The sequence below is a fragment of the Typopeltis vanoorti genome, chromosome 15, assembly GCF_054136105.1.
Source record: "Typopeltis vanoorti isolate ZY-2024b chromosome 15, IOZ_Tvanoo_1.0, whole genome shotgun sequence".
Taxonomy (NCBI): domain Eukaryota; kingdom Metazoa; phylum Arthropoda; class Arachnida; order Uropygi; family Thelyphonidae; genus Typopeltis; species Typopeltis vanoorti.
Genome location: NC_143563.1, coordinates 104,848,283 through 104,872,172, shown reverse-complemented (window position 1 = coordinate 104,872,172; position 23,890 = coordinate 104,848,283). Strand labels below are relative to the sequence as shown.

At 35.8% G+C, this 23,890-nt stretch overlaps 1 protein-coding gene across 1 annotated transcript in view; it reads right to left on the bottom strand.

Annotated features, from left to right (window-relative positions):
• The window catches only part of LOC150099051 (neuron navigator 2-like), a 636,174-nt gene that overhangs the window by 98,459 nt on the left and 513,825 nt on the right, over window positions 1-23,890 (bottom strand). Inside the window, exons 25-26 of the mRNA XM_090405801.1 lie at window positions 15,370-15,459; window positions 4,548-4,641 (exon numbers count right to left, since the gene is read on the bottom strand). Of these exons, the coding sequence (XP_090261927.1) occupies window positions 4,548-4,641; window positions 15,370-15,459 (184 nt within the window). The remainder of the gene's footprint in view (window positions 1-4,547; window positions 4,642-15,369; window positions 15,460-23,890) is intronic.

Below are 23,890 nucleotides of genomic sequence, written 5' to 3'. Positions count from 1 at the left end.
GTCAATAGGAGTGCCATAAAATGATTAGTGGTGTGGCATCTACATTTTCTTAAAGTTAAAAACATTTTGTTTAGGAAGTTATTTTTTATTAAATAAACAGTATTACATTTTGTACAGTTTTCAGCTACTTCCTGCAAATGAGTGGACAAGCAAATTTATCAAGGCCCAGGATGTGTGTGTATATACATCTATCAATAATTGTCTGGACATCCGTTATTTGAAGATACGGAACACATTCCAGGTTTGTTAATAACATAAAAACCAGTGTACAGATAGTAAGAATCAGTATTTCATTGTAACAGTTGAATATGGGTGGTATGGCAATATGACGTGAACTCGACTTCGAGAGAAGTGTCATCATAGGCTGTCACATTGGTGGCATGTCCATGTCTGCCATTGCCACTCAACCGGAGCATCTAAAATCAACAGTTGAAAACACAGAAAAACAGAAAATAGAAAAAAACACAGGACAGGTGCTGAAAATGACTGACAGGGACAAAAGGGTGTTAAAACAGGTAGCATGCAAAAACTGGCTACAATCAACACAAACTATCTGTGATGAGTTCTAGAATGCCAGTAACACCACTATGAGAACTAATACTGTACGAAAAGAACTCCATTTACTGGGTTTCCACAGAAGAGCAGTGCCACATGAGCCGAACATCACAACAATGAACAGGGCGTCTCGTCTGGCCCAGTGTAAAGAGCGTGTGAATGAACTGGACAATTGACCAGTGGAAAACAGTACTCTGGAGTTCCAGTCTGATGGCAAGGTGTGGATGTCAAGGGAGCCTGGTGAACACTTGTTACCACTGTGTATTGTACCAACAGTAAAGTTTGGTCAAGGAGTAATGGTGTGGGGTCCATTCAGCTGGTTTGGAGTGGGACCTCTGGTTGTTGTCCATGGTTCCATGAAGGCAGCTCAGTACCTTGATAATCAGGTGCTGCCTACATAATGGAAGAGATGGGTGTTAAATGACTGCCCTAGCCTGTACAGAGTCCAGACCTCAACACCATCAAACACCTATGGGACAAATGGGAGCAGCGATTGAGGTCAAGAGCAGCACGTCCTCAATTTGTCGAGGATGTGTTGCTACTGTGATTTACAATTGATACTGGCAGTCAAACCCTAATATCAGGTATGTCCACTTTTGGCTTTGATCAACTCCTGTCTGCCGCTCATTGGTGGAAAGCCTCCATCAAAGGGTACAGGAGTTGATCAAAGCCAAAAGTGGACATACCTGATATTAGGGTTTGACTGCCGGTATCGATTGTAAATTGCTAAAGTGTCCAGGCAATTATTGGTACATAGTGTATATAAATATATATTACCAGGGAAGAAGTCAAGCAATTTGTAAACAAGAACCAAACCTTAAACACTGAGCAGAAAAATCTGAAGAAAACATTCAGGCTGAGAAACATGTGAGGAAATTGTGTAGAAAAATAAAAACCCCATGGTGAATACATGAAGTTAACAAAGCAGTCCTTAAAAGGTCCTGGAAAGTATGTGCTATAAGTGAAAATTCTAAAGGAATGCCATCAGGAGTACATTGGTGCTGACTGGTTGGTAAGAATACAGCCTCTCTACTTTCCTAGCAATAGGCTGTAGGTGTGAATTCCACCTACAGCCTATTGTAGGTGGAATTCTATCTACCACAAGTGGTAGATAGATTTCACAGCTGTGCATGAGACAACCATCCTACTTAAACCAGGCCTTAAATTGCTTGAGCCAGTTTGGTTTTGAAGCAAAGACCACCAGACTATCTAATCTCAATTCACTGGTGATATTAATATTAATGAACTATAGTAGATTTACAGCCTTTCATGTGATTCACATAAAAAAAAGCATGTTAATACTTCATATACCAAAGGCCTTCAAGAAACTTGAAATATGGAAAGGCAGATGAAGAATATGATATTCAACCAGAAATCATGAAATATTGGAAGCATGCAAGTTTTTTAACCACGCTACTGGCCAAGACATCTATAGATGTCAAAATTATCATGGATACGAAGTGCATATTAAAACTGTAATACCACTGATATTAAATTGAAATATATGATGGATACGAAGCGTATGGGGTTGCGTATTTGATCCATAATGGCCGGTAAGGTGGTTAAAAACTACACAATATCATCTCTAAATGACTGAACTGCCACTGAACTAAATAATATCGACTGCCTCTATATACAAGACAATCAATGCGAAGCCATCAGCCTCTATATACAAGTAACCTAGTCCTGAAGTTACTTCGCAAGCAAACTTCATTTGCTTACACTTGGATAAAGGATTAAACGAATATATAATGTTATAAAAGAAATCAACAATAAAAAAGACACATTTTAGATATTTAGGTACAATTTTATATTGAAAATGTTTTTCTTCACTTATGGCAGACAAAGTTGTTTTATTATTGAGTGTAGGAGTCCCTCCTGTTGGAGAAAGGATTGGGAGAGAGTGGTTCCTATTCCTTGAAAGATTTGGTCAAACAGAAAGTTCCTGATAAAAACAAAACTCTTTCTAAGCTGTTTCAAGTCTTTCAGCATGCTGAACCTGAAAAGTTGTTTCACATGCTTTGCCATGTTAAAGAATAATGATACAGTTGCTCAGTTTAGGAAAAAAACATTTCTAATAGATGTTTCCAGTCAGATGAGACAATCTAGTGTTCAATGATCTTATTAGAAACCAGATTCTATCTTGGGAAAAAAGTTATTGCTCTCTATAAAGAGATGAGAATTAAATCTCCATTTTTGCAAAGCTCTTGTACACACAGAGCTACTGGACAATGGCAGGCTGTTGGAATTTTTAGATCTTTGTATGGCTTTTGAAAAGCAATAATAACTCCCTTTCACCAGAAATCCAAAAATTTCTGTTCACAGAAATTTCTGTAAAAGAGGCAGAGTAATGATCCATAGAACACAGTGTGTGTGTGTGTGTGAGAGAGATGTTTAACCATCTTATAATGGATATCATCTGGTCTGCAGCAATTGTTCAACAGCAAAGCAATTTTCAGTTCTTTTATTTGTGAAATGGCCTGCTATGTACAGATAGGAAGATCTGCTGACATCTGCTTTGGAGAACATGGAAACCATTCGTCACCTTACAATAGTGTGACAAACGATTTGTACTCCGATGATGGCTGGTATGAGAGCAGCAAAATATCAGAAGATAAATATCTTTTTTATTTATGTGTCATGAATTAAACTGCAAAATTACAGATGAACAACTTCCAACACCTAAGCTTATCTTCACACTTTTTGTTGTCCATTAATGTTGCAACAGTTTTCAAACTTAGTTGAGCTTGGAGTGGGCTTCTATTAAGGATAAGACTCTCATTCCTAAAAAGCGTGGATTCAGTTCTGGAACTCTCCACCCACCACACACCAAACATGGACATCCACTTTATGGTAATCAATGATTGCACTCAGAAATGGAATGTCAAGGCTACCTAAGATGCCATACAGGCTAGCAACTAGCCTTGAATCTTGGCCCTCATATGGGGAAGGAGATTTACTGGAATGCTGATGGTTTTTGCATGAAAGCCCAGTAGATAATTGCCCATCTTGCTCAAGCCAAGTAGTGGCCAAAGCAGTGCAAGATTACTAGGATTCCTTTCTGCTAATTTTTCCAGATGTGTACAAGTCACACTGCAAGACAAATACTGCAGCAGAATGTTGGATGCTAGTAATGGGTAGTCTAGAAATCAGGAGAGAGCCAAAAACTGACTCAGAAGAAAGACAGCAAAGAATAATAACATATGAAAAATGAAAATGGCCAGTGCTATCTGGAAGAGTTCCTCTACTATGAACAGGTGTTCCCATATTCTATGGAGGGGAAAATTACAAGAATGAACATATCATTGGTAGAATCCTAGTAATTAGAAAAAAAAAATAGTAATATTAATATTTAAGAATACGTAAGCAGAGCTGATCTAAGGATAGTATGTACACTTAAAAATACAAATAACATATGGAAGATTAGTAAAACAAGTCTGAAAATAACAGGAAAAGGATCCAGAAGACTAAGTTATTGTTCTTATTTAGTTTTTTTTTTCGTTTATATTTTTTATGTTTTTTTTTTTTTTTTTTTTTATTCCCATACAGGAGTTGTTCAAGAATATGTCAAGAGTATGAAAAAAAAAAAAAAAAAAAAAAAAAAAAATGAAATTCTGTTTTGTAACAAACATTCATTCTTATGGAGCTGCAGCAAATGCAACAGTATTGATTAAAATTAATAATCTACCACTGTTAATTCTGTCCTATCCACACACTTAAGTTTCTTTACTTATTATGCTGTACTGCTATTAATTGATACAGTTTTTTTTTTTTTTACTGCACAAAGCTTATAGATTGCAAGCACTAAACATACAAGGTGATTTGTTCCACAGTAATCAGCAGTCTAGAAGCTTGCTCTCTCTCTCTCTCTAAATCACTCACACATACTACATAATGTAATTTTTGTAGCTCAGAACAAATTCCTTTTACCTTTTATCAAATGACACATCTACATGCTTACACACTGCCTGCTAAAAATCAACGAAAATTACCTTTTGACCGAGTCAAATCTGCTATGTGATAACTCACAACACTTTCAGCATTGAGGCCCAGATTGGACACTGGATCAACACGCAATACAAACTCCTGAAAAGAGGAGAAATAAAAAAAGAGTACATGGTACTTTATTTTATACAAATAACAATACATATATATATATATTTACAGAGTAATTGACTCGGTTAAATGACATGTTTATAATTATTAACTGACTTAAACGAGAAAAAATACAAGAGATTTAACAAGGTTTCACTACTAGTTTCATCGGAAATGCTGACTTTGTCAGATGAATACAGTACCATGAAGAAAACAACATCTTAAAAATATATTGTACTTTAGACAAAAACATAGTTTAGAACAAGTAGTAGTTGTATGCGTGGATAAGCTTATGTGTTCGTCAGACATGTTGTAATAGATTTCACGGTATGATATGAACACAGATGGATAAGAAAATAACTATTTATTAACTTAGAAGCTGATATTATATCCAGCATCTTCAGAGCACACAACACAAAGTTTGTTACAAAAGCAAGACAACCACAATCCGGTGTAACAGTGGGGCTAGTATAAGTAATTGCAGCATGCAACACAAGACTAAAGTCCTAATATGGTGCCATCTAGGAAAAAAAAAAGTTTTGAAATAGTAGTCCAAATGATAGTCTTAAAAAGTTTTAAAAAATAAAAATAAAAGTAATAAATATTAATTTGGTCTTAGGATGACTGTCTTTACTTTCTACAAGTCAGAGAGGTTGTTCCTGGAATCAACAGAAGCCTTAAAACATACTCCAAACCTTAACAAGTATGGCTGTATAAATCTACCAAAGATTTGGGAGACAGTCATCCTAAGACCAAATTACTATTTATTACTTTTATTTTATTTTTTAAAACTATCTAAGACTATCATTTGGACTACTATTTCAAAACTTTGAAAATTTTTTTTTTAATAACCTAGATGGCACCATATTAGGACTTTAGTCTTGTGTTGCACGCTGCAATTATTTATACTAGCCCCACTGTTACACCGGATTGTGGTTGTCTTGCTTTTGTAACAAACTTTGTGTTGTGTGCTCTGAAGATGCTGGATATAATACCAGCGAAATATTAGCTTCTAAGTTAATAAATAGTTATTTTCTTATCCATCTGTGTTCATATCATACCGTGAAATCTATTACAACAAGTAGTAGTTGTGTTTGAAATTGAGTCTGAGCGTTAGTTCTGGCGTGAAGCACTGTGCGTGTGAATGATATCATGAGTGAAATAAAACTGGATTACAGTGCTATGTGAATCAGACAGGCTGTAACTGAGATTGCTGTTTAGATGGGTAGGGTCGAGAGCTATTTCTTTGGAATCCAAGATACATCTTTCTAACTCATCGGAGCATTTCTTGATGTTTGAAGTTGAGTTCCAGTCTATTTGATATTGTCGTCCTTCAACATTGGTATTGGCTGAGAATAAATACCAATGTCCATGGCTGGATAGGACACTAGCATGGACTCTGTCATAAGAAATGTCACGTTGGTGTTCTTCTAGTCAGAGAGAGACTGACTTTTCTGTCTGGCCATAATATGGTTTGCCGCAACTGCAAATGATTCTGTATACTCCTGGGAACTAAAGAAGGTTGTGTTTTACTTTACGCTGACTGAGGTAATATCGGTGTTTGGAAAGGTGGAGAAATATGTTTTAACATTAAATTTCTTCAGGATTTTCGCTAGTTTAGGAGAAAGAGAACTTATATACGGTAAGGAGATGTAGGCTGTTGGGTTTGAGTTATCTTCATTACTATGTTGATTATGAACACTAAGATGATTATAGATATTTTTAGGAGAGTAACCGTTATTTAAGTTCTTGTTGAAGTTCATCTTCTTCTGATAACAAGGATCTCACCTGATGAGCTAGTGTGGAAATAATTCCTAATTTCTGAAGGGGATAGCAGTTAGACGAAGCATGTAGGCATCTATCATTGTGCATTGGCTTTCTAAAGATAGAAATCTTGAGACCATCCGTTGTTCTAGTAAGTTTTATGTTTTGATGAAAATTGTTTAAATGATCCAGAAAGGTTTGTAACTTTCCTGAGCCATGCTCCCAAATTAGGAAAATGTCATCCATGTAACATAGCCAGATTTTGGGTTTCAGTGTCGCTGAGAAAATGGCCTTTTCCTCAAAATCTTCCAGAAAAACGTTACAATCTCTCGAAATATCAAGCTTCCTCCTTCAGGAAAATCTTTTTCATATATCAAAAACTTGGCTTATTTTGTCTTGAAGATAAAGAACATCCAACTTAACAAAGCAGACATAATGGTAAGCTTTGACATAGTCTCACTATTCACCAAAGTTCCAACCCAGGAAGTCCTTAGTCTTTTAAAAAAACAAGTTATGTAAAAAGATTTTGCCTTGTGTATTGTGTGGATTTGGGCTACTTTTTATTTGAAAACAAGCTCTACAAACAGAACAGCAGTTTGAAAATGGGTAGCCTGTTGTCTCTGGTGCTAGCCAACGTTTTTCTGGAAGATTTTGAATGCTTAGAATACTTAGAATGCTATTCTAAGTATTAATAAATGCTATTCATGTGAGAGGTGTCAAGAACTATTTCTTTCAATTCCAGTATTCGTCTCTTGAGTTCGTCGTAACATTTGTGCACATTGGTTGTTAAATTAAATTCCAATTTATTTGATGTTGGAGGCCTTCAACATTGGTGTTTCCAGAAAACAATACATGGCTTGACAAGGCACTGATCCGAATTCTGTTGCAAGAAATATCTCTCCGGTGTTCTTCTAAGAGGAGAAGGATTGATTTTTCAGTCTGACTATAATACGGTTTACCGCAATCACAAATGATTTTGTAGACACCAGGAAACAGAAGATTGTGGGGTTTCTCTTTCGGATAGCTTAAAATAGACTGGAGCTTGGGTAAGGTAGCAAAAAAAATCTTGATATTGAATTTCTTTAAGATTTGTTTGCTTACACTTGGATAAAGGATTAAACCAAATAGATAATTCATAGCATAACCAGGTGGAAAACAACTTCCATCAACTATTGCTAATCTGAAGAATTTGAAGAATAAGGACACCTTTTGGCAACTTGTATAAGGAAATATGACTTCTGCATTACTTCCTCCTTGGTATCACCACCTCTGAGTCTAGCTCCCACTGATGAGACCCCAATAAACGCTGAAACCGGTCTGGGTAGTGACCCTTCCCTTAATGCATAGTATTATACAAGGAGATGTGCTTTGCATTATGGGATACTAAGGCAAGTGATGTGAAGTCATACCCACGAGCTGCCTCAGTCCTGAAATTACTTCAGGCGCAAACTTTGTTTGCTTACACTTGGATAAAGGATTAAACCAAATATATAATTCATAGCATAAGCAAGTGGAAAACAATTTCCATCCTTCCAACACTTTTCACATTTTTGAATTAACATTTCTATGCCCTTGAAAAAACATATATATATATATATATATACACACACACATATACATACATATACATGTCTCCACTACTGTTGTTATTATATTTTGATTTTCTAGAGTATCACTAACTGCAAAATGGCCTAAAACTGCATCTTTCATCTCATTGTTATCTGCCAATTTTCTTTCTCAATAGTCTTTCTTCAGTTTTGAGAAATTGTAATAATCATTGGATGCTAGATCTGGGCTGTAGGATGGGTGTTCAATCTCCTGGAAGCAACAGTCCTTCACAACAATAGCCTCATGAACTGAAGCATTGTCATGAAGTAGGCGAACACCATGACTCAGCATTAGTCATCTCTTCTTCTTTATGGTGTCACACAGTTTGTGCAGCAGTGAAGCATAATATTCTGCATTCAGTGTGGTATTCCTTTCCTTGAAGTCAATCAAGAGAATTCCCAGGGAATCCCAAAAGATTGTTGCCATGATCTTCTTGGTGGATTGAGTGACCTTGACTTTTCTTGGCAGTGCTTCACCGGTTTGCGCCACTCCATGTATTCCCTTTTGGAAAGAGGATCATAATAAAGGACCATGGTTTCATCCCCAATGACGATGGATTCCAGCACCTCTCTCTAATTCCCTTGGCAAAGATCTAAAAACTTGCGGGAACAGGTCACACGATGCTCCTTCTGAATTGAAGAGAGAAGTCGAGCACCCACCTTGCACTGCCCTTCATCATGCTTCTTGTGAATGATGCAAAAGATGGTTGTTATGGAAAGCCCCAAACTTGCTGAGATTTCTTTGAGCAGTTCCTCCTCAACAAGAGAGACATTTTACTCAGTCATCACTTCCACAGGCCGACCACCACAAGGATCATCTTCAATGTTCCCTCTTTCTAAGCAAAATTATTTAGTCCATTCCTTCATAGTGGAATATGTAGGAGAAGTATCCCCATAAACACAATCCAACTGCCATTTGATAGCACTTGGAGAAAGCCCTTCTTCGGTGAAAAACTTTATCACAGCAGGGTACTCAATTTTTAACATTGCAGCCACTTAGCGTGTCAGATGTTAGTCAGACGAGCCTCCAACCAAATGACGAAGGTAGAGAGTTGAAACTGGTACACTAAGCTTCCCATAAATGGTGCTATCTGTTACATGCAGCATTTTAAAATTGGCATGAATTTTATATGGAACTTTTGGAACCTACCATTTGTGTGTGTGTGTAGTCTCCACTACTGTTATTACATTTTGATTTTCTAGAGTATCGCTAACTGCATCAATCCACTACTTGGATTTCCGTCTTCCTCTTGGTCATAACATCCCAATATTTTAAATTGATATCATTCTCTAAATGATGACACACACTCCTATATTGTTCAAGTATATGCCACCACTTCCATGACCTGAGAACTGCTCCTCAGGACCTTATGGTGTTTTTTTCTAAAATGTGGTTTCACTACTTTATGACAATTAAAATCAACATTCTATTTCCTGCTTACTTCCACCACATGAAATCATTATCTGACTCTGAGTGGTGTACTTGTGCTGAAGTTTTAGAAGGTTCAGCATATTTTGCTATGGATATGTACTTACATGATGATGGCACTTGGAGAGGGAGGTATATAGAATCTATGATTGTCCAATGTGTGGCATTTTCAGACTTGATCATGATGCAAAGATATATTACAGTGAATACAATTGTGATATTAATAGCTGTCACCTGATTAATTTCTTACAAGAGAAGCTAATAATGCACAATTAAAGATGGTGCTAACACACAGGTAAGGGTGGCATGTGTGTGTGTGAGGAGTGAAATGAGTTTTGCTCAGGATAAGGTGCATACAATGTCTTAATGCTGCATTCAGGAAACATTTCACCAATTTTTGATTATCTTCTATATTCCTTCCAAAATGATTCCATGATTATTGTTAAGTTACTTTTACACAACTTTGGTTTCTTACATTTTTCTCTTTATTCTCTAATAGCATATACTGATTTACTTTGTGCTGTATATTTCATGGAACCTCCTGGAAAATTAGGTTTTTCATTCCCAAAACAGGCAAAGGAGACCCTGTGAACACACAGATGCACATGCATGAAAATCTGCCCTCTTAAAAAATGTACCAGAGGAGTGACATGCCATTTGTATTATTTTGTTGTGAACCCTAATCAGAGTGGACAAATTGAAGTATATTTTATGGATTGCTTCTTTAACATCCAGTGCCCAGAGTTATGAAGTCTTTACATATAGACTTACCACATGCTTTTCTGATTTAGTCAGTTTTTTTCAGATTTTACAATTCCATTATAAGGTGAAATTTCTTCTTTTTCTTTTTAATTCTTTCATTTTTCTCCTTGATAATATCTGTATATTGAGTCCATATTCATATTTGAATATGGACTCAATATTCTGCTCTTGATTCTTTGCAAAACTTTCAAATGAGAGGAAGAGAAAACATTTTTTACCCAGTGTGATACAATTTTATTCTACTCAAAAATGGAGAACTTTCTATTTCAAATTACTATATACCTTTGTATCCTGGATCAACGTAAAGATATTGCTGTCATCAATAACCACTAAAGCTTTTATTATTTTGTAAATGTTCACTGAAACTGGTATTAGTAACAATTAGTCTGTATCATGATTGACTGATTTGTGGTTTAATGGTGCAAGGACAGCAAAGCTCATACTGCACTTAGGACACAGGATACAGAGTACACAGGGTATTAATAAATTAATACATAAAGGGAGATAAATTAATGAATAAGATAAAATGCACGTACAAAGTGTGACCTATCTGAATATTAACCCTGCAGAGGTTGCGGCTGATCTGACAGATACAAACAAATTGTTTAATATAAATATTCTTACACATAACCAGTGTATAGCTTGGAGGTCATGAGTAGCCGTGCAAATATATATATTAGTAGTGATATTCCACACTGTTAATGTGATCAGTTTTGGTTTAACATGTGTTATGTAAAGGTGTGCGATATTTCATAGTAAATTGTATCTGAGAGATACCGCAACCTCTGATGTCAGTATAGTATTGGTTTAGTTGTTTTTTATTATTATTAATATTATTATTATTTACCATTGAAAATGGGTGGAAAAATATATTGATTGGATAATCCATCAGATGTTGAAGAGATTCAGCGATTTTGTTACTCGAGTTCGATGATGAGAATGATAGTCGAATGCGAAAGTAATATTTGATAGTAAATTGTATCTGAGAGATACCGCGAACTCCGATGTCAGTATAATATTGGTTTAGTTGTTTTTTTCTTTGTTTCTTTGTTCAAGAATTTCTAGATTGTAATAACTGAAAACAAATAAACCATCATGTATTATATTTGCAGTATTGCATAATTAAATTGCATATTGTGTGCAAAAAAAAATTGGGAGTGATGTAACTATATTCACTGTTACAAATTCCTGCTATGTAACTTCATGATATACAGGATGGAGGTAATTATGTTCATGTTATGCAACTACCAAGATCATAATCTGCAAGACTGGTGATTAATTACAGAGAAGAGTTTACAACACTTTTAATTAACAGCGAGTGACTCGTCTAGATTGTTATGCAATATGTTTTAATCTGGGATTAAAATAAACTAATAAATCAGCTGATAATAAAACTTAAAATTAAATAAAATCCAAATTAAACATGTATAGTTCGCCCACCATTTGTAGATCTCTCCTTGGCATTTTGCCAAGAATAGTCGATTCATGCTGAAGGAGAGAAAGAAATGAAGGATGTACGAATCGGTCACCAACATGCGAAATCATGTGCTTTCTTGTCTGTCGCTGTACTAGTACTAGCTTGATTTTTGTTGTCGCTTTTTTGTATTATTTTTTATTATTAATTTGTATGATGGAGTCAGTACAGTCAACAAGTTCTGTTGTTAAACGTTTCAGTAGCTCTTGCAAAAGAATATTGAATAATGTGCTGACATTCTGCGAAAAAAAGAATCGTCTCCTTGTTCCCCTTTCTCAAGTCATAAAATGTGCAAGTGTAATTGCAGGCGTATCGGGATCGACTGTTAAAAGAATTCGTAGGAAATCAAAAGGTGAAGGTAAGCCAAAATTTAAATCTCCTAAAAAAAAGGCGCCAGAGTAAAGAAAACCATCGAAACCGTAGCTTTGAATGATTTTGATGTAGACATTATAAGAAGAACTATTCATGAATTTTACATGGTCGAGAAAAGAGTGCCAACTGTTCCGAAATTGATTCCTGTGCTTAAAGAAAAAATTTATTTTCCTTGGAAAAGATAAACTTTAAGGAAAATACTTCATGAAATCGGATTTTGTTTTAAAAAGTCCCAGAATAAAAGGAAACTTATCATGGAGCGAAGTGACATTGTTTTATCTAGAACACAGTATTTGAGAGCAATAAGACGTTTCAGGGAGGAGAAAAGACCGATTGTGTATCTAGATGAAACTTGGATTGATAGTAATTTAACTTATGGAAAATGTTGGCAGTCTAAAGAAGAATGTGGAGTACTACAAACCGGAAATGCCTCGCGGTGCATAATAATTTTGTGTGCGGGTGGAGAAATGGGTTTTTTACCGAATTCAAACTTACTATACAAAGCCAATTACCATAGGCAAATGAATTCTACGATCTTCGAAAAGTGGGCAGAAGAAAAACTGATTCCAAGCCTTCCTAAAATTGCTGTTGTTATAATTGATAAACGCTTCATATCACTCTATTCGATTAAACAAAGTTCCAAATTGGTCTAATAAGAAACAAGTTCTTATTGATTGGCTCTCTGCAAATAACATTTCTCATTCCCCAGATATGTGAAAAATTGAATTGCTTAATTTGGTCAAAAGAAACTCGCCCACAACTAAACTATTTAAATTCGACACGATGCTCAAAGAGCATGGATTTCTAGCTTTGAGGCTAGCTACCACCATATCATTGCGATATTAATGCTATTGAGTATGTTTGGGCAGAGGTGAAAAGTTTCATTTGCCATCGCAACGTAACTGGAGATATTGACATGTCGAAACTTTTTAAGCTTTCAGAACAGGCGATTGAAAGGATTACAGTTCAAAACTGGGGAAAATATTGCTTTCATGTCACCTCATTGGAAAATATGTATTGGGACAGACACGGAATCATCGAAAAATTACGCGAACCTTTGGTGATCGGTTTAAGTGAAAGTGATGGCGAAAGTGACTATGAAGATTAAAAGGATTTGATAATGATATTTTTTTCCAACCTTTTTTTGCATGGGTTTGTTAAAAGAGTCACAACAAGTCATAAATAATTAATCAGTTTAGGACATTAAAGTGTCTCAGTTCTCTCAACTGTAAGTTTAGAATATCTAAGTTCATTTGAAAAAATTTATGTTTTTCTGTATAATTATTTTTATTTTACAGAAAATTTTCTTAAAAATAAACTTAGTTAAATTTTTGTTTTATGCTATACCTTTTTTAATTTTGTTAATACTCTACGTACATTTTTCCAACTGCTATACAAGTAAAATAGTTACACTTTAAAAACTACAATGTTCGTAAAAGAAAAGCTAAATTTTCCGACCTATAATAATAAACAAACACATCCCAGAAGACAGATTGATTACCCTATTATCGGAATCGATTCTCCTTTTTCTGACATGCGCAGAAGTGTTGAGGGACCTCTAATCGGTGGGCGAACTATAATAAAGAATGTGTCTAAAAGATTCATAAGGTAAGTTTTGCTTTCTTATTTGCTTTCTTATTCAAGCTCTAATGATAATTTGAAGTCCAGCAGATTCAGACTGGGACTTCCAGACAGATATGTGGTTGGGTTTCAAACCCACAGCCTATAGGTTGTAGAGCAGGTATGTTAACCACACGACAGTGTGGTTAACATAACTATCCGTTATGTGGTTGTTTTGTGTGCAGGGGCTGAGTCCTGTTGATAAGTCCACTGTTTACCATTAAACAAGGCGTTGTTCAGAGGCTGTACCACAGGTTCTAGCAAGGTGTATTGATACACTTTGGTTGAGTTTTTGACCCCTTTCTTGCAGAAATGAAATGTGGATGCCCCCCCCCCCCCCCCCACACACACACCAAATCATCACCTGGGTGATAGCCTATTTGAATCCTGGGTACTATGGCACAGTTGCAACCATCTGGGGCATATACCCAGTCATTCTGGTAGTTAAACAGCTCTTTGACTCTTCCATCTTGAAAATCTTCTCATCTGTAAAGAAAATATATCTCTGTCTGTTGTCCGTGTACTGCTCGAGAAGTGCCTTTGATTTCATCATCCTCTGCTGCATAAGTTTGGTGTTAGGAATTATCCAGTAGAACGTTAACTCATCCCCAGGTTATATCGGCTAGTACATGTGACATTGTTCTCTGCGAAACATTCATTTCTTGTGACATCACTTTGTGTTCTCATAGGATTACAGTGGAGGCATACCTTCACAGTCCTCACAAACCATTGCATCCTAATGCAACATGGTCAACCACTGTTTTGGCTGTTAGATGCATCTTCTGTATTGTTATAACAGTTAATAATCTGGTACACAAACATCCTACTGATCCTGAGTGTTTTTAGTGTGTTGAAAATATCAGGTGGCTGCATTCCAACGTTGTGAAGTGCTATTACAGCTATACAATTCTCATAATTTCCTCACTGCATGTTAACCTAAACATCTAGACAACTCTCTGTACTGATAAACACGAAAATATTGGCTGTGACCCATGCTACTAATGGAACCGAGCTCACACAATTCTGTGGGTGAAAGGGGTGTGTGGAAGTTGCAACGGTATTTATGGCAAGACTGTATAATAAGTTCAGATTGTGCCATATTTACTGCTGGTGGATTCTACTGCATCAATTTTTAACAAATTGTCTGACGTTTTAGAGGATAATATGACAACAAGAAACTTATAAATTCATAGCAATGTGCTATGTTAAAGAGAGTTTACAATACACAATGTATATTGTATACTGTGGTACAGCCCCTGACATTGAAAAATTTTGAAAGCAGAATCAAATCCCAATTTTATTGGGATTTTAAGGCTGTGGGTTTGAAACCCAATATGGGCATGAATATTTGTAAATGTCTTCAGATTTCCTGAAGGCATGAAGTGATTTGAAAAAATTCAATGTCTGGTCTCTAGAGAGAAGTTTCTGGATTATGTAAAGAAATGAAAAATAATCATAGTAATAGTAATAATAATAATCCTTAGCCCATACAGAGTAAATGTACTATAGGTATACTCACTTTCATTGGTGGAAGTCAAAATATAAGATTTGGATATTTATGGCACACAATAACAGCAACTGCAGATATATGAATTGTAATAAATACACATAAATATAATAAGACTTAAAAAGTTACTATTTTTAACTCATGTAATTAATTCTAATGCTAAAATATATAAAATCAAACTTACTTTAAATGTTCTCTTTACAAGGTTATCAAGAAGATCCCACTTTGCCTTCCCACTCACAGAAACTGAACCAACAAGAACTTCTGGTGGTGGCTACAAAAAATTTAACAATTTTAACTGTAATTAATTCCAACCCAAATGATGGACTCTTATTAATTTCACCAGACTTAAATGGTGAAGAAATAACACTAGGTGAGGAAGGTCTACCTCTATTGAACATGCATAAATTCAAATGAACAAATGACCTACTTAAGTCACACAATGCCCTTCAAGTGTAAATTGAAAATTGGTATTAAAAAGTGCTCTATTCAAACCAAATACCCAGCATTGAATTTTGAAAATTCAATAGCTAAGTACATGCAGTACCCCCACAGACATATCTAGAGTCCTACAAGCTGGGGGAAGATTATGCACAATTGGAACTTAGTTTCTGGACATGTCTTGTATAATCTTTCAAATAAAAAAAAAATGGCAAAAATGTTGCACTAATGCTACATTTTTGTCTCTCTTCAATGAATCCTGTCTCTAAGAGAAATGTCATGATTGGCCAGACCTGACTAATGGAACTGAATATAATCATGGTACTGCTCTTCTGAACAAACCTGTGCAGATCCATCTATTTAATAATGATGCAAGAGACCACAACAGCAAGGAATTCTATAAACTCCTAAATGGGAAGGAGAAGAAAGGTGATCCTTTGGGAGAGTAGAGAAATGAAGCTGATTTATGAAACAAAAAGAATATTTAAATCGAATCATTCCAGTTTTGTGACCACATTTTATTAAAAAAAGACTTTTTTAAAACTAAACAAGTACTAAAAAACAATGTAACAGATAAATTATGTTGTGCTTCTCTACAAGCACAACATAAAAGTGCCTTTCCTGCCACTTGAAAAAATATCAAAATCTCTTCATCCTATGAAACCTCCACATCACCTAATGAAAAAAACAGGAATTTATAATATTCACTGTTCCTGTGGCATCTGCTACGTAGGCCAGACGGGGAGATCGGGAGAAATCCGCATGAGCAAACATCAAAAGGACGTACAAAAAAAAAAAGAGAGTAAATAAGTCTAGTTTGGCATTTCACACAGCTTCTACTGGTCATGATATAATGCCTACACAATGCAACAAAAATTAAGGCTTGATTTTAAATCAAGTTTGGTCAGCATTTATTAAAAATTTACCCAGTTCAGACCTCTGACAAAGTGAACCACAGAACACAACATCAAATAGCATTGAAAGGTGGCACACCTTTTGGCAACTACTATAGGTAGAGATGACCTTGCTATTGCTTCTGCCTGGTATCTCCACGTCTGGACCTGGCTCCCACTGAAGAGACCTCAATAAAGGTCGAAACTAGTCTGGGTAGTGGTCCTCCCCTTAATGCATAACATTATACATATCCGCAAGGAGATGTGTTTTGCATTATGGGAGATACTGAGATAGGAGTGATGTTAGCTTGCTCCACCTTTGCAACGAGTTGCCCAGTGTTATACTACCTTACTCCAGTCCTGAAGATACTTTCAGGCACAAACTTTGTTTGCTCACACTTGGATAAAGGATTAAACTAAATTTATTATATCAAATGCAACTGTTTCCAGCTAACACGTATTAATGGTTGTATAGATCTGATATTCGGTTTTCTAACGAACTTTTTTGATGTTCATAATACCAATAAATGAACTTGTTTTTTCGTAATTTCTTATAGTTTGTACTTTAAACTGTTAGTTATCTTTACCCCTGAAGATGTTAGTCTGACGACTAATGAAACTTGTCGGGTTTGTTTTTTAGTACTTGTTTAGTTTTTAAAAAAAGTCTTTTTTAATAAAAATGTGGTCACAAAACCGAAATGATTCGATTGAACTTCTTAACCACAGAAACCTCCGTATAAATAGAATATTTGTCTGAAAAGACATCTTTTAACATAAGGAATCGTGGACATACAGAACAGAGACTTTAAAAGTTACTTCTAATGAGAAAACACTAAATAACCGACAGCTTGTGTTTTAGAAGAGAATGTGTGGAGTATCAAAGTATGGGCGTGATGAACTAATATTTCGATAATAATCAATTTCTAAGACAGATGACATGGAGATGCACTGATGTACCTTTCAGTACTAGTTTTCTTTCTGTTAACTGCAGAACACATTAGGCTGTCTGAGGAAATCAGGAAAGGAAAGCTTTTATAAAAGAAGGATCAAAACTAGTTCGATGAAACCAACAAAATCCAGCTTTCTGATCAGAAATAAACAAAGCTTTCTATGCCTAGCAAGATGATCCCAACTACACTATAAACAAATAAGGCACATCAAGAAATTAAAGCAGAAGTACAAATAAGAGCATGACTTCCAAAAGGAAAAAATTAAAAAAAATAAAACAATCAGTGATGGAAATGCAATGCCTTACTAACATTCACAATTCCTATCTTGGATACAAAAATCTTCAAAAAAAAGTGTTAAACTGCCAATTATCATGGCATCTCTCTCTCTCTCTGTCTGTCTGTGTGTTATGTACTGCTGAGAAAATCTTTGCTTGCATCCTCCATAATTGATTGTTTACTTATAATGAGTGTCATTTGAAATGTGATTGGGATGGTCAGGAAGTCCATGCTGCAAAAAACTTAATTTTAGAGAAATGCTGTCATACTATCTTTGCTATATGGTTGTGAAACTGACTACATATGGAAAAATACCAACTTTGTCTTTAAAGTCAGGCTCATGAACATTAGTGTTTTAACTGAAGCTAAGTGCACAAGTATTGAGATAATGATTATCCCATGTCCAACTTTACTGGACTGGTTATGTCACCCCCATGGAAGAGGTAGCAGCTATCCAATTCTTCTTGGACTGAAAGATCGCTAAAAATCAGGAGATAATAGAAGCACTTCAAGGTGAATATGAAGAAATATATAATGGGAAATTCTAGCTCCAGGTTGGTGAAAATGGAGAAAGGTAGTGTTCTATGGGCTCAGCACATTCAAACTGTGCAGTACACCACAGAGACAGAGAAGAGAGTTAAAAAAAAGTGTTAGATTGCATAGGCAAATGTTCCTCAAGTATTAGTGCCGCATATAAACATGTCTCCATTGTGTAATATAGGCTATGCATTGGTATATCTGGCAGTAGCTGTTCATAAGACTGACTATTGAATTAAATTTATGATATTATATACATATTCCTGATTTACAGGAAGAGAAAGTCATTTCTCTCTCTCTTTCCCCTCCCCTGATTTTTTAGTGAAGACTAAGAACTGACGAAGTAATAAAAACTTGTTTTCACAATAACTGTTTTTTTTTCTGTTACAACTAGCAGTTTTAATTAATATAATAATAAGAGATAACTATAATAACAGATGAAAAAAAATTAAAACAAAAGTAGTTATAAAAAAGTGAAATGTAAGAATGTATGAGAAACTCTCATGTGATATATATATATATATATATATGTTAGCTTTTTTTTTTGCTTATGAGAGCTGGCAATTGATATAATTGAAGTCTGATGACTAGTTCATGATTTCGAGTGTGGAAAATCAAGTCTCGGCTGGAGACGATGCAAGCAATGGGACTTTACTTGATTGTTTAAAATGACAATTTTCTTTTAGTCAAGACATCATTTCTGTGTTATGAGCTGCATCACGACAGTGTTCTTTTGCTGATTCAACAGTTTTGGCTGGTCTGGCCTATGTAAAGTGCATAAAGAATCTATTGTACATGCACACATCTGGATATTTTCAAAAAGGATTACATAAAAGAACTTCTAGTATTCATTCCTCTAGCATCCCTCTAGTATTCATTCATTCATTCTGAGTATACCACCTGCACTTAGCTTTATTATAGAAGCTAACATCAAAGTTGCTTACAAACCAGATTACAAGTAAAGAATTATTCTAAGATCCTCGAATGACAAAAATCTATTCTAAAAATACAAACATGTATAAAAAAATCTGTGTAGCTAATGTTAGGTACAATCAGACTAGTAGAAGCTATGAAATCGGAGAGGAATAAAACATAACTCATAAAAAAACAAGAGAAAAAAAGATCTAGAATTCTCTTGTGATACTCATATTTCTTGGCACAGACAAATCACCCATAGTCATCTTAGCATTTATATAGCAGGTGAATAATTTACATTATTCACCTGCACAATTTATAGTACTATATAAATCCAAATCAGTAAAACCTTAGAATATTGTTTTCATATTTGGTGTAGTGCATTAAAAATTCCCTCTAAAATGTTTGCTGCTATCCAGGAAAGGGCAATCTAGTGAACGTGAACAGTTAATTTTCTCTCTCTCTCTCTCACAATACTTAGTCTTTATTTGAGTTGTGAGTCAGCAGTTAGAATTGAAGGAAGTACAGGAAGATGGTTTAATGTTAAATCTGGTGTGAGACAAGGATGTACATTATCCCCTCTGTTATTCATTATCTATATGGATCACATTATGAAGGAATGTGGTATTAAACCTGATATCAAAATTGGAGATGTTAATGTCATTTCTTTGCTTTATGCGGATGATGTTATACTTCTAAATAAATCCGCTACAAGTCTGCAAGATTCTCTGACTAAATTGAATAGCTGTTGTAATAGATATGGTATGAAGGTCAGCAATAAAAAGACAAAGACAATGAAAATAGGCAGAATCATTGAAAATGTCAACTGTGTTGTGAATGGAGAACCTGTGGAACAAGTAAAACATTTCAGCTACTTGGGCACAATTTTTGCTGAAGATGGTAAACTAAATATAGAAATAGACAACAGAATCAGCAAAGCTGGTATCGTGGGAAGTCAATTGAATAAATTCATATGGAATAAGAAAGAAATTAGTCGGAACACTAAATTAGCTGTATACAAGACTGTGTTCAAACCAATTTTAACTTATGGATCTGAGAGCTGGGTCAGAAGTAAAACACTTGACCAAAGACTAGAGACCGCAGATATGAGAGTCCTGAGAAAGATTAGAGGCGTGAACAGATGGCATCAATGGCAATATCATATTAAAAATGAGGATATTAGGAAAGAACTTGACATTGTCAGCATCCAGGAATGCGTTAGCAGAGCTAATCTCAGATGGTATGGTCACTTAAATAGAATGGGAGAGGAAAGATTAGCAAAACAAGTGTTCTCTGCCAGGTTGGCAGGAAAACGACCCAGAGGAAGACCAAGATATAGGTGGATTGATACGGTACAAAGTGCCTTAGACGATAGAAATATAAGATCTGATAATGTTGGAGTCTTGACAAGTAACAGACTGATTTGGAGGAAAATTGTAGATAGGAAGTTAGTAATGATGTAATTTTTTCATGTAGTACTGTCATATCCTGTACACCCCTTGAGGGTACATGGCAGGAATTTGATGATGATGATGATGATGATGACTTCTCTTACTGGTTATGCTAGTAAGAGAAGTGATTAGAGCGAGGAAGCCAATTTCTCATGGTCATTTTTCATTTGTTTTACTTCTGTTCTCCAAAAGAACAAAGAACCTCCAGTTGTTCAAGAAGCAACTCAAAAGATTCCTTCTTTCTCCTTAGCCACTTGTCTATGCACAACACTGATGCACTATAGATTTGAAATCTCTCATGTGTGAATTTGTTATATTTAAAAAACCACTTCTGAGAGCCATTCTCTGAACTGTCCCTCAGCAACTATACTGCATCTAGAAGAATAATATTGGGTGGCATGTTGTTTTAAATGATTCAGTGAAGTCAACTACTAACACAATCATCATGCATATCAGAGATTTAGGCCTAGCATGGCCTGTTCCGGCCTTAGAAGTCATTGTTGAATCGTTTAAGAGGACGTCCTGGTTTTCTTTTTCCTAATGGTTTGTACTTTAAGGCTTGTTTTGGTAATCTTTCTGTTTTCATTCTTTGAACGTGTTTGAACTAACACAATACCACCATTAATAAATTCTGTGATTTGGACCTTAATTATTCCAATCAACTGTCACTAAAAGACAGCTGATAACATTATACAAGAGATTATCTTTTCAAATTCCACTACTTACTTTTTAACTGTTTTTGTTTTAATTTTTTTTATTTTGCATTGTACAATTTTTCATTTGCTACCTATTAAAGATTGTACTAGGAAAATAGTGTCAGCTATAACAGAAAGCAAAACACAGTTTTAATTATAACCCTGTTATCTTTATGATACAATGAAACCTATTTGCTTGAAATATAAGAGATAGTGGAATACTTGAAAGGCAATAAAATTTAATACTAATAATTTTATTTAATGTGAATCCTACCCATGAATAGTTTATAAACCTGTATACGTTTAATGCCATGCTTGGGACTAAGCGTTAGATAATCTGGAAACACTGCTCTAGAGATCAAATGTGATACTTTTTTCCAGCCACTTCAGCCTTCTCATAAGCAGGATGGTGGTCTGACACTAAGTGATGGGAACTATCTTCACCTAAAGACATTCAAAAACACCAATGCCACGGTAAGATTAGAACACACAGCCTGGAAAAAGTGAATGCACTATCCACAAGGCTAATCCATGGAAGTTGAATAAAGGTGTAGTTAGTAGGGCTGTGAGGACCATATTTCTTGCTCGGAGAGTTGTGAAATGTGTCAGTTGTGGGTGCTTTGTTTGTTAATGCACAGTTTTGGCTCCAGCGATGAGTCTTTGGACCCCATGGAGGTGCCTGTACAAGAATAATAATGCTATTAAACAACTTAATGGTGGGCTACGGAGTTGAGACATTAAAAAGAAAACAAAGATTATACTCCAAATGACAGTGGTGAGTGTTCTGGTTTATTGGGACACTTTGAATGCAAGACAAAAGAGTCATAAGATGGGGTGATGGATGGCATATGACAGAGTATGTTTATATCTTACCTTCAAAGAGTTCAGAACAAGGTTATTATGGAGAGATTCAATTTGGAAGAAAATATTGTGGATCACTTTAAGTGTCGATCTTTACAGCAGTATAGGCATGTTCAAGATATGCCCCAGGAGAAATGGCCCAAAAAATTGATGAATTAGTCACCACAAGGAAGTTGGAAGAGAGGATTGCCTCAACCAATATAGAGGAATTGTGGAGACAATGCAAGCCAGAGGGTCACAAAAAGGCTCCTGGGATGATCATTCATAATGGAGAAGTGAAGTACAAGGCAACTGCTGACGAATGAAGATGCTTTATAAGTCAAAAAATTTGCCTCTAACATACTTGAATTTGTCTTTTTCCCTTACACATAACTTCATTTAAATCACTTACTTCAGTTCCATGCAATATGCCATAGGAAACATCTGAAGGAGGTGAAAAACTATAAAGTGATTAATAGAGAAAGTGTAGCAGCACAGCACAGGTTGGTTGTGGTAGACTGTGATATAAAAGAGGAAAAGAAGAATAGACGGAAGTGGTGGGTACAGAGGAGAATAAAGTGGTGGAAATTGGAAGAGGAAGGACCAAGGAATAAGTTTAAAGAAGAGGTATTGAAAGAAATGAAGTTACCAGAGGATGTGGAAGAATGGTGGGACGTTAATAGTCGGAATATTAGAAAAATTGGAGAAGAGGTGCTTGGTATAACATCAGGAAAGGGACCACCTGAGGATATGGAGGCATGGTGGTGGAATGAGGAGGTGCAGTTGGAGATCAAGGAAAAGAAAGAGGCAAAGAAAAAATGGGACATGACTGGAACTAGAGCCGACAAGGAGGCATATAGATTAGCAAAGAAAAATGCAAAGAGAGCTGTGGCAAGGGCGAAAGCGAGGGCAGTTGATGAGGTTTATGAAGAACTGGAGAGAAACCGTGGCGAAGCTCAGTTGTTGAGAATAGCGAAAGCCAGAGATAAGGCCTCGAAAGACATAACATCAGTCAAGCAGATAAAGGATGCCTCAGGAGTAGTATTACAAGACGAAGACAAAATCAGAGGAAGATGGAAAGAATATTTCCGAAAACTACTAAATGAGGAGAATCCAAGAGAGAGGTGCGAGGATGGAGAGGTAAATGAGAGACCGGTGCAAGACATAAGTAGAGAGGAAGTGGTTTGGGTACTAAGAAAAATGAAGAATGGAAAGGCTGTGGGAGCAGACCAGATACCTGGGGAAGTGTGGAAAAGTTTGGGCAGTGAGGGTGTGGATATGTTATGGGATCTGATGTGTAAAATAGCCCAACAGGAAAAGATACCAGAGGAATGGAGGAAAAGTATTCTCATCCCAATCTACAAAGGAAGAGGAGATGTTCAAGACTGTGGCTATAGAGGAATCAAGCTGATGTCACACACATTAAAAATATGGGAAAGAGTAATTGAAGAAAGGTTACGGCAGGAAACGAAAATTGGTGAGGAGCAGTTTGGATTTATGCCAGGAAGAGGGACAACGGATGCAATATTTGCGCTAAGGCGATTGATGGAGAAATATAGAGAGATGCAAGTGGATCTGCACATGGTGTTTATAGACCTGGAAAAGGCACACGACAGAGTGGCCAGGCAGGAGGTGTATGAGGAAGAAGGGGATGTCGGAGAAGTACATGAGGTTGGTGAAGGAGATGTATGAGGGAACAGAAACTCA